Source organism: Numenius arquata, chromosome 2, assembly GCF_964106895.1.
Source record: "Numenius arquata chromosome 2, bNumArq3.hap1.1, whole genome shotgun sequence".
Taxonomy (NCBI): Eukaryota; Metazoa; Chordata; class Aves; order Charadriiformes; family Scolopacidae; genus Numenius; species Numenius arquata.
Genome location: NC_133577.1, coordinates 26,533,935 through 26,546,320, shown reverse-complemented (window position 1 = coordinate 26,546,320; position 12,386 = coordinate 26,533,935). Strand labels below are relative to the sequence as shown.

The following is a 12,386-nucleotide window of genomic DNA, read 5'->3' as shown; positions in this document are numbered from 1 at the left end:
TGATTTATAGGTTATTCAGTCTCACTGCAAAGATTATTGATAATGCTTTGATTATGCAGTTGTCCCATTGTCAGATTATAGCAAGGAGATGTTAGACTTGCAAGTGAATGTCTTTAGTCTCACACAACACACATTTTTTTCCTTTTATTTTTTTTTCTTTTCTTTTAATAAAGCAGATACTGCTGACATTCCCAAGTGTGAGCTACCGTGGATCTTCATTTGTTATTAAAAACGCATATTTGTGCGTTTATGCAATGCTGGAATACATTGCTGGATTGATAGCCATAAAAAAATGAAAATTAATTGTCTATTAGCTGAAGGAAAAAAAGCAATGTGACAAGTTTATGTGTCCTTATTAACTCTTGATAGCTAAGGTATCTCTCTGATACCTTAACATTGAGTTAGCGTAGATTCATCCTAGCTGAATAAGGTTGTTTGAGGTGAGCATAAAACCACCTTAATCTCCATACATAACTGAAGAAGAGATATTGGGAATAATTCGGATTTTAAGTAACCCAGAGGAGGCCAAGTCATTCTTTCCATTTTTTTGCATGGAGAACTAGTACTGACTATATACTTGCATATATGACTCAGTGATCAGTGAGAGAAATATAAGCTCTTACTCCTTGTCAGGATTATAGGCTTTTCTGGCAGGAACTTTCAAATAATTTCTTCTCCAGTTGTCTCCATCACTGTTTTCTGCTCCTTTCTGCTCACTTAGACTCACAGAGTTGACAATTCAGGTTGAGAGGGACCTCAGGAGGACTCCAATCCAACCCCCTGCTCTAAGTAGGGTCAACTGTAAGGTCAAACATTGGAGATATTCAAAAGCCATCTGGATATGGTCCTAGGCGACTGGCTGTAGGTGGTCCTGTTTGAGCATGGGGGTTGGGTCAGAAAACCTCCAGAGGTCCCTTCCAACCTCAACTAATCTGTGATTCTGTGATCCTTTGCTATTTTCCCAGTAATGAGAAACTTTTAAGGAAATCTCTATCCTTTACTGTAGTTCAGATAAAGCTAGTGAGGAGGTTGTCATGCAATTGTAATCAACTATTTTAACATCATGTAATTTGAAGCTGTTCTGAAGAGGAAAAGCAGGCTGCACCATCAGAGTCAAAATCATAGCTGTTTTCAGCTTCAAAACAAGTGAGTGGAGATTGTGGTTGCTACCTGCTAATGCTGATGTAAGTAGTAGAACTGCAGCTACAAATGGGACATCTAATAGCCATTTGTTAAGGAAAGTAGAGGAGTTTTTTTGGTTGCATCATTATGTTACATAGAAAAAGACAGCACTTTCATGATGGCAGGACCTTGACTGAGAGTCAAGTGGTTATCTGCGGGAGTTACAGTGAATCTGAACAAGAAAACTAAACTGATGAGAAGAAGGTATTTATTTTTTTAAATTTATCTTTCTTTTGTTCTTCAAACAGTGGAAGCTCTACATTTGGGGACACTGATGGCAGCACATGGCTATTTCTTTCCAATCTCAGACCATGTTCTAACACTAAAGGATGATGGCACCTTTTATCGATTCCAGGTAAATGTTTTCAATATGTTCTTGACTTGTGTAAATGGAGGCTTATATTAAAGGCCTTACATAAAGGTTGACAGCAAATTTTAACCATACTTTGTCTCTTATATAACCTAGTAAATGGTGGCAATTCCCCTTAAAGTAAAAAAGGATAGAAATACTTTATTTAGAAATTAAGTCAGTAATGTGTTAAAATGATAGTGGCCATTTTGATCCCTGGGAAAACTGTGATAATGCTAAGTGTGGAAGTATGTCTCATTAAATAAATTAATCTAGTATTTGGAAATACAGTAAAAGAAATGAAATTATCTTACTGACTCTTATTCCTAACATAGTCTTAATTTGGAAAGAGGGAGGTATTTTACTTATTAAGCCTATAGCAGAAATCTGATAAAAAATGGAGGGTAATATTTAAATTCTTTCTTGCATGAGGATTTCCTTATTGGTAACAGAGTAGTACTGAAGTAGTGTGTATTCTTCAAATAAGTGCAGACATATTGCTACATTGATCTGTTAGTCCCATTGCATACAGCAAACATGCAGATGCTTCAGAACAAGCCGAAAGGCTATATATATATGTATAACTATACCTACACGTATACTATTCAGATACTTACATAATTGTATTTTGTTACAGTAGATTTCAAGAAGTGTTGCTATTCTAATAATGAATAGCAGGCTAGAAGTTTCACTGAATTTCACTGAATTTTTTTAGAGTTGGAAGGGACCATACAGATCATCTAGTCCAACTCCCCTGCTGAAGCAGGATTGCTTAGAGAATGCTACTCAGGACTGCATCCAGGCGGGTCTTGAAAATCTCCAAAGAAGGGGACTCCACAACCTCCCTGGGCAGCCTGTTCCAGGGCTCTGTCACCCTCACCGTGAAGAAATTCTTCCTCATATTCGAGTGAACCTCCTATGTTCCAACTTGTGCCCATTGCCCCTTGTCCTGTCACTGGGAACCACTGAAAAGAGTCTGGCTCCCTCCTCCTTCAACCCACCCTTCAGATACTTGTAGGCGTTAATAAGGTCTCCCCTCAGCCTTCTCTTCTCCAGACTAAAGAGTCCCAGCTCTCTTAGCCTTTCCTCATAAGGGAGATGCTCCAATCCCTTAATCATCTTTGTTGCCCTTCGCTGGACTCTTTCCAGTAGTTCCCTATCCCTCTTGAATTGGGGAGCCCAGAACTGGATGCAATACTCCAGTTGTGGCCTCACCAGTGCAGAGTAGAGGGGGAGAATGACTTCTCTCGACCTACTAGCCACACTCTTCCCTATGCAGCCCAGGATTCCGTTGGCCTTCCTGGCCACAAGAGCACATTGCTTGCTCATTGTCATTTTGCTGTCTACCAGGACTCCCAGATCTTTCTCTTCAGAACTTGGCTCCAGCAGGTCCACGCCTAACCTGTATTGGTGCCTGACATTCTTCTTGCCCAGGTGTAGCACCTTACACTTTTCCCTGTTGAACCTCATGAGGTTCTTCCTTGCCCAGCTCTCCAGCCTGTCCAGGCCTCTCTGGATGGCAGCATGGCCCTCCGGGGTGTCAGCCACCCCACCCAACTTGGTATCATCAGCAAACTTGCTGAGGATACACTCTGTCCCCTCGTCCAGGTCACTGATGAATATGTTGAACAGGACTGGACCAAGTATTGACCCCTGGGGGACACCACTGGTTACAGGCCTCCAGCTTGAGCCTGTTCCATTAACCATTACCCTTTGGGTCCTGTCACATAGCCAGTTCTCAATCCACCTCACTGTCCCCTCATCCAGCCCACACTTCCTTAGTTTTCCAATGAGGATGTTATGGGAGACAGTGTCAAAAGCCTTGCTGAAGTCAAGGTAGATGATATCTGCTGCCCTCCCCTCATCCAGCCAACCAGTTATGGCATCATAGAAAGCTTGAAAGTTTGAAAGCAATACTACCTATGACTCAAAACAAATATGATTGCACAGTATCTGATTATGTATTCTAGAGAAGGAATTAACTTTGCTTGCCATGTGTCACCTTTGACAATGGTGGTTATACTCGGTATCGCTCTTCCTATTAGGTGGTCTTCATGGTAGGTATCACCAACAACTGCTCCAAGATCTTCCCTAGATATTTGTTGCTTTGAAAAGATGTGACCATCGCTATGAAATTGATTATATGAATACCATAGTTTGGTAATCCTGCTCTGTTAGTTCTGTGTTAAATACTCACAGAAAAATATGTGGTAGCACAAAATCTATTGTCTTTGTCTTAAACATTTTTTAAAAAAGAAGCCATGAAGAATAAAGTAAAAATGAGATTGTGGTCTGTCCTGGTTTGAGGTAGAATAGAACAAAGTTTCTGTTCAGTATTTTACTTCTTAGCTAATCCTCTTCTAACTCCCTGAAATTAACAGCATATTGTGCAGAAAACTGTTCGTGGTAAGAGTGACAATAAGACCAATCTTTATAGTTAATGGCAAGGAATGGTATGCAGAGAGGCTCTTGCTTATACTTATTTCTATAACAGCCAAGGTCAGTTAACTTGGTTGTTTGTCCCATTGGGGGGTCGGAAACAGAAAAGCGTAGAGGGGTCACACCTGCAGGACATGAGGAGTGAACAGGACAGGTGACCCAAAAGTGACCAACAGGGGTATTCCATCCCGTCTGCCCCATGCTCAGCATAAAAGCTGAGGGATCAAAGGGTCAGCCCTCTTTCTTCAATGGCTTGCATCTGAAGAGGTCCCTGTCTGTTCATCCGCCTTTGATTCTGATCCATGTGCTCCTGACTCTGGATCTGGAATCCAGTTCCCATCCGTTGCTGAGTCCAGTCTGGGGCTTCCCCAGTGTCTGCCGGTGACATCATCCTGGGAGCTTGGTACTGCTTGTATATATTGTATCTATTTAATTGTTTTCTTTGTATTTTAATATTTCATTAAAGTAGTTTAGTTCCTTCTAAACTCATCAGTCTCTTTATCTCTCTCCTTCCTCTTCCCAGAGCGAGAGGTGGGGCAGAGCATCGGTTGTCTGTCATTGGCCCATCTGGCCAAAACCACGACATGGTCTTTAAAATGCAGAAGAAAACTGTCATATATTAGAGACCAATCATAGTCTCAAACATTGTATTAGATTAATTGCTGTACAATACCTTCATCAATATTTTCGCTTGAGTTCTATAGACCCACTTAAACAAAGAGAAACATTCATAGTATTTTCTCTAAACCAAAATCTTTGGGTGAATACAATTAAATATGAACAGCACAGTCTGGCAAGACAGAGAATTAGGAGATTACTGCTGAGGGAAAGGCACTGGTGTTGTTATGAGGTAAGTGAGAAGTGGAAAGAAATCATGGAGTGGTTGAGGCTCCGGTTCTTGGCTTGTCTCTGCCATAAGTAGCATCCAGAGAGACAAAATACCTGAGAACTTCATTTTGCAGAGAATAGGACTTATTTATAGGAGTGCTGGGTCATTGAATTCTGGACAGCTCATGGTCTGCTGCTATGTCAAACATGGGAAATGAGCACCTCTGCTAGCATGATAATTCGACTGAAGGAAAGTATAGATTAGAATTAGCTGCACTGTGAACAACTGAGAGCTACCCTGCCATGGGCTTTTCTCAGAGAGGTCTAGACCCTACATGTTTGCACATGAAGCTTCAGTGAGGGTTAGGCTGTAAAATGGTATCAGTTGATTTAAAAAAGTTAAGGATTTGGCACCTATTTGACATATGCATATGAAATAAGAGAATTCTCTCAAGTGTTGCTCAGTATATATCTGCAGTATTTTGGTTGTTTGCTGCTCTGTGGTACCTTTTGTATTGCTATTCATGTGCTAACAATGTTAGAACAATAGAATTTTAGCTGTTAATGTATAGCATGAGAAAAAATTCATAGTGGTGTCATGCTGTTAACTAGGGTTGTATCAGCAGAATTTATGTCATTACAATCCCACATTCTCCACTAAAATAAGGCTAATATGAAATCTGTTACTGAAGCTGTTAAATTGAAAGATGAAGACAACATACTCAAGAGGAGGAAAGTGTGACTGTAAAAGTGTGAATTTTGCACTAGAATAGTTGTTCAGGTGCTTTGGAAATTGGACCCCCTTAGTATTGGACAGGATTCACAAATTTCTGGATATTTTCGTAGAAAGCGAAAACTGTGCACCTGCCAGCACTAAAAAGTTCAGAAGCCATCCCTGCAGATTAATCTCTGTCTGCAATACAAAAACCTGACCTACCAAAACCAGGCTAGCTACAGTAATGTTCTCCATGCACTTCATTTGTTGTTTTCCAGAGTGATGCATTCCCTCCTGACAGTAAAATTATTTCCAGTTTGTTTTAAACAACCTTCTGTTGTATAGAAATAGCTAGAAGCAGTGAAGATTGTGTTTCATTTGTGCAAATGCCCTTTTAGAGGCAAAATTTATCCTTTTCCAGTTATTACTCTATCCATCAGGAGGGCTGTAAAATTGTAGTTGTGTCTGCTTTTTAAAATAAACTGGCCCTAGAAATAAAAAAATCAATCTGGATCATTATTTGACCTACTCAGATGTAATTAGGTTAGCTTCTGTGATAACAATTTAATTCAAAGAGGATGGATCTAAATATTAATTGCCTTTCTCGGAGAGAGGAAATTTCTTACTAGTCTCAAGAAGGCAAAGCAGAAAATTAAGGGATAGTGGTGCTTCCTGAACCATCCAGAACAGTTTCATTGCCGTTTAATAGTAATATGCCTGGAACCCAACAAGGAGCTGAATAGCCTCTTCTACCTGAGAGAAAATAGGTATGAGGGGCCCAAATAAGAAAAGTGAGGTGCACCTTAGAAGGCAGAACTTCCTGGGGCCAGACATTGCTCAGCAAAACTTTTTGTGCGTGTCCACAGAAGTGATAATTTGTCTGAACGAGTGAGGAAGGCCCAACTCACCCTCTCAGCTGCTAAACTTCTATAATAGACTTCCAGGGAAAGATATGTTGATTTCTTCTACAAGTTACACGTGCAAACTAAGTGTCTCAATGTTGGTGGTGAAAAATAACGTTTCCCAATGTCTTTTGTCTTTAAACAAACTCCTAGGATACTTGAGGCTAGTGATAATCACACTCCCATTTTTGATGAGATTAATTTGTGATTTAATGTAAATTAATTTTCAGAGGTGAAGTTTTGGTTCTACTGATGTTTTGTAACTTTTAAGATGGAAGACATAAATAGCTGAGGAAAAGTGTGAAAATGGGAAGAGTTTCTTGTGAGAGCATGAGTCTGGTGAAGATAATAGCAGTACTCGTGGATTTTGGCAAGATGAAGATTTCACCTGTGATGTCTTCTCCTGTTCTACCACTTTCTTGACAAACTCATTTGACCTCTCTGGCCTTGTTTCCCCATGCCTAAATTGCGGATAAAAATATATAGCAATCACTGTAAGGATCTTGGAATATCTTTTCTGCAAACTAGTGTAGTGTGAAGTGTCCTGCATCCTTGTGTCTCAGGTGGAATTACATTGCTTCCCTCATATCTCTAAGTCAGCCCTGCTCAAGTAGCTACCATTTGGCTCAGTCCTGGGCCAGCCTCTGGACATTCTGAATACTGAGGCAGTGAACATCACAGCTCTCCAGCCACTGTTCACAGCCTACTGCATCATCTACCATGCTTTCAGGGAAGGATTTTATTGGAAACCAGATAAAAAAGAAGCAGGTTATCTTATCCAGCATTTGGCAGATTTTCTTTGGCAATTGCAGGTTGGAGGACTAATTCATTGTCTCTTCAGCTCAGGATCATCACATACAAGTTCTTTTTGGGTTTCAAAGAGGGAAAAATAATTTCAAATCCATGTGTCTTTCTGAAGGCCATATCAGTGCCCTTTTTTCTTTTTTTTCTCCCTACTCGGACACACTCCCTCCCAATGCTTTCTGTGCTCATTCCCTTTCCAGGTTAGAAAAGAGGAGTCATGGAGTCAAAATATTTATTGTTTCCAACTTCTCAACATCTTTTTTAATAATTCTGAGCTAACCATGGAGCACTAATTGCTGGCATCTTTCCTCTATGGGCTTGACAGTGCTAGACCAGCGATATTACCCTTTTCTTTTACCAGGAGATCATGTGAGTCAACAGCAGTGAATGTAAAACTGAATGCCTGTGAATTCTGCCATCCATCATGCAAGCTGTTTGAGATGGTATATAACTATTTTTTAGCAAAGACTTAATTTCTGCTGTTTATAAAGACACCCTGCTGCCTGTGAGAAGAATAGCAGTAACATGCAAAGGAAGGTTTATGAGTGATTTGAATATTCCTTTCCCATCCCAATAATTAGATTTTAAAACATTTCATGGAGCAGAGCAGCTTCAGAAACAACAATTCTTCTCCTATTACTATCAACAAGGGGTAGCTGAGAGATGCTTAATGTTTTCCCTCCTCAGTAATACGGTTTAATGCATAGAAATTAATCACTTTTTATAAAAGCTGATGGGCAACACTGATTTTTACAAGTGGCTGTTTCATTAGCTCAGATATTATTATTGATTGATTTTATGGTAAGGCCAAAGCAGATCTATTTGTTTCATCACAGGATTGCTCACGATGCATAGCAGCGGCTGCTGCCAATTTGTTAAGTGCAGACTATGTGCTATATTACAGGATTTTGTTTCATATGACTTTATTAACAAAAGGATTATGGATTTCTGTGATTAGGTTTACCTAATGATATTAGTGAACAGTGCGAGAGAAACAGTATGCATTTGTATGTGTTTTCCGTCAATGGCATAAAGATTCTTGTAACAGCCTGTTTTGTTCTGAATGCTTAAATGGTTCTACGATCACATGTGATGTGCTAGGTAAGCCTTATTTCTCTAGCTGCTGACTTGTACTGACTGTTTATTCAAATTACAGACACAATTAAACAAAGTGCCTTAAAAGCGTACTGATAAAATCTGGCAGCATTATTTCTGACTGGGCTGATAAACAGTACTTGACTTTCCCCAAACTGTTCTACCACCCACCTTCCTTCCGGCTATAAGTGGGATGCAATGGCAAAATGACAAATGTTCCCTGTTTAATACTTGTCCATGGTGAAATGCTTCACATTTCCTTCTGAGGAAAAGTAAAATTCTTAAGTATGGTAATTCATTCAGGTTTTATACATTTCACAAAAAAAACCTTGATATTTCATAATCTTTTCTTTGAAAATGGTAGTATTGAGGTACAACATGTTATACCACATCCATAACTCTCCTGGGGAAAATCTTCACTTATGTGTGGTTTCCAGATCATGAAACAAAAGCACATAGGTTCTATAATGTTTGTGTTATAGGATTAAATGATATTGTGCAGGATGTTACAATTCTTCTGCAATGTACTTAGGATATGTGAGTTGCAAGAAATAGTTAAACCAAGCTTTGTTTGTGTAGTCCAGGTACAGAGAAGGTCATTTATGTGGGCAGAGCCTCCTTGCATTGCTGTGTGATGTTTTTAATAGATCAGATGAGAGCAGGCACCTTTCTCCTTTGCACGCACTTCCTGTTCTTATTCCTGACCTTATTCCCTGGGACTAGGGATCTTCTTGTTGGATTCTTCTTACTTCCTAATCTTTCCTTGTTGAACAAGGCAAACCATCTTCCTTCAGTCTTCATGGATAATCTTTCTAGCAAATTCCTCTAAGGGGTTGTTAAAAATCTGGACTGTGCATAAAGTTGTAAACTCAGCGCATACATTACAGTCATGTGTTATGTGATTAAACTACTTGAGGTCTGTAACATCTAAGGGACAAAGTAAACTTCAGACTCCATTTGTAGGAAAATCAGGTTTTTGGAGTCAAAGATTCCAAAGATTTCTGTGTGGGACCTTGTGCAAGCTCGATGTTAACTTTTCTGACTGCAGAGGTTGGGAGAGTAAATCTCTAAGCAGGTAGGAGCCTGTGAGGAGCTTGGGCTGAGGAGGACTGCAGCTGGGGGTGGTGGGGCTGCATTCAGAGCATGGCCCTGAAGATTGGAGACAGGCAAGGTGCATTCAGTGGCCAGCCTGAATCGAGGGCCTTGATACACATTTTCCCAAAATGTTAATGCATCTTTCTAGTAACTAAATTGTATTATTGAGGGAGCCTTGTGATAAGGTTTCTCCCTGGGTCTTTTGTCAGCCAGGAGTGATGTTGCTTGAGATTTACTTTTATTGCTACGATTTATTAAGGGGCATTCCAGTTTATCCAGTGTGCATAACACATGGTGAGGTAGATTAAGACCAGAACTTTATGACTGTTAGTACCAAGCAATTAGGCAAGAAAATGTGGAATGCACATTTGGGAAAACATCAGTCATTTTAACTACACACAAGCTTATTGTTGATGGAATTTTTTCCATACAATCACAGCATTGCAAAAATCCTTTAATCAGAAACTGATTTTCTTATCATGTTTCATTTTCAGTGTCTAGGTTTTTTTAAAGATTCTTCTTGACTTTTTGGACTTTCTTTCTGTCCCTTACCACTATTTTTTGTGCCTGGTTTTAGGAGAATTTTCCTTGTCTCTGCACCCACCAGTGCCATTTCCTGCTTTGAAATTGATCAATAGTTCAATAGTTGTCTACTCTTTGAATACAACTTTATCAGCTTTTGAGCACATATCGTATGGTGATACTGTAATTCTTTACTTGCTGGTAAGAAAGTAATGTAGGACTTTGCCTTGGCCAAATCTACTGTTTATTTCTCATCTAGTAAGGGCTTTACACTGTTAGTTTCCTAATATGTTTTTCTAAAAAACCAAAATTTAATAAGATTTAACTTTTAAAGATTCAGAAATGGATAGCATATCACAATTGTTCAATCTAGACACTAGATCCAGAAAGATTAGAATACAGAAGATTTCAGCTTTTCCCCTTTTCTGAACAAGGTAGGTCTTCCCTTGTGGTAGTTCTCTGTGGCTCTGCTGCCCTATGTGATTTTTTTTTTTAATTACTGCCCATGTTTCAAAGGTTACTTGAATGAATATTTTTTCCATGTATAACTTGCTTTTCAGGTAACTTACACCTCTTTAGACATCATGCAGACAATCCAATACTTTTGATAACCGTTGCCAGTTAAATACTAGATACTATAGAGAGTTAGAGGAGAAAGAGAAGTACCAGAGCAAAAATTTCATCATAATATTTACACATGCATAAAACTCACAGTGCTGGGGAACCAGAAGTCATTCTTTAGTTTGGTGAGGCTTCTTTGTTTTCTACAAATGAACACAGTTTACCCACATGAAGACACAGTAATTCCTTAAGCATTCTGGGCTGAATTTCATCAGGCCTCTAACCTGAACTGTCTGACCTCATATAAATATTTATCTTCCTGGGTTTTTTTTTTTGTTTGCTTGTTTGCTTGTTTTTCCCTGTACTTTGCCCTCTAGTCTTATCTTCATGTCAAAATTAATTTTGGGCATGTTCGCAGAGTTGATTGCACGCAGACTTGAACTTTGCTCCCACTGGGAGCCAGCTGGCTGGAGGCCAGCTCTGGCCACGTTGCAGCGCTTGAGCTGATGAGCTGTGCTTCTCAGCAGGTCCCATTAAATGCATCCAAGCACCGTGCAGGCAGGGTCATGGCTTCCAGGTCAGAGGCAGCTCATGCTTGCCCAGCTCAGAGCATCAGCAAGGAGAGCTCAATCCTGTGTGTCATTCCCTGGGCAGAAAGACCTTCATCTGACCGCAGTATCCCTCCTTCTGGACACTGAAACAAGGAAGGCGTTAATAATCTTCTGTACTTAAATGTACTAACTGTTATTTGAACCCTTTTCTCGTATCAAAATGTTTGCCTTTAACTGGCATTTCTTTTTGGCTTACCTTATAACACATTATTGAAACCTGTTATTATGATTTATCATGTGCTTTGCTAATTAAATCTCATGTTCTGTTTCAACTTTTCTGCTTTTATCTCCAGAGGGATGGTGGTGCAGGGAGGCTTAGACTAATCCTTAGTAGCATACATGTTAATTTGTGCTTTTCCCATGATCTCTTTTTCATGTTTAATTGATTGGAGATTTGCAGTGTGGTTACACTGGCTTGTCACTACACTCTCTAAAGGTACTTGGACATTTTGTATGGTCTCTTTCAATAACTGCCATTTCCCTTCCTTCTCTGTCACTTGGTTTACTTTCCTGAGAGACCTCCTCTGCCTGTTCTCTGACCCTGCTGGCCCTCATACTGCTGTGCTCGTCTTTGCAGATCACCAGTCTCATCCTGCAGTCACTTTCACTCCAAGTACTACACACCTGCAAAGTTTTGGTCAGGTATTCTCTAATGGAACAAAATCTATTTTATATGTTTCCTCGAAAGTTTCATCCAGATTCAGAAAGGAAAAAGTGTCATCCGTGCATTTTCACACTTCTCAGCATTGGTCTGAACTGAGTCCCTGTGTTAGAAGCAGATCCTGCCATTGGGATGCACCTTTTCATCCTTCAGAAAAGCCTTGGCCACCTCTGCCTCCTAGTGAGTAGAGGTGACATTTCACAATATTGAAGATCCTACCCCCTTTCCCATATTCTCTTTAGCACCCACACTCCCTCTACCACCAAAGTGCAAGTCCCAATAAAAGTTTAATGTGTTATTTTAACTAAATACTGAAAATAGTAATATCAGATATATCCTTGATTGATATAATATCTCTGAGAGCCTCTCAGAACTATTTCTTGCAGTGTTCTTGCTGGCCAGGGGTAGCTTTTAATTTATGTATGAAACAGCAGAGTCTTCTTACATCATAAATATATAGTCATGAATATATAATATTTCCTCATAGCCTGGTGTGAAATGAATTCCAAGAGCAGTTTTGGGATTTTCTCAAAACCTCATGGGACTGGCTGAAAATGAGCAGACTTAACTGCTACTCCCCCCTAAACAAAATCTGAACCCCAGCCAGTTTCAGCTCAGGAGC

The 12,386-nt window shown here is 39.7% G+C and overlaps 1 protein-coding gene across 8 annotated transcripts in view; it reads left to right on the top strand.

The window, feature by feature from the left end:
• RGS7 (regulator of G protein signaling 7) overlaps positions 1 to 12,386 on the top strand; it is a 263,608-nt gene that overhangs the window by 176,122 nt on the left and 75,100 nt on the right. For 6 of the 8 annotated variants that reach the window (XM_074144276.1, XM_074144277.1, XM_074144280.1 and 3 more), the window contains one exon: positions 1,431 to 1,537. The exons of the other annotated variants lie outside the window; for them this stretch is intronic. In XM_074144276.1, coding sequence (XP_074000377.1) covers positions 1,431 to 1,537 — 107 coding nt within the window. The remainder of the gene's footprint in view (positions 1 to 1,430; positions 1,538 to 12,386) is intronic. 8 annotated transcript variants of the gene reach the window in all.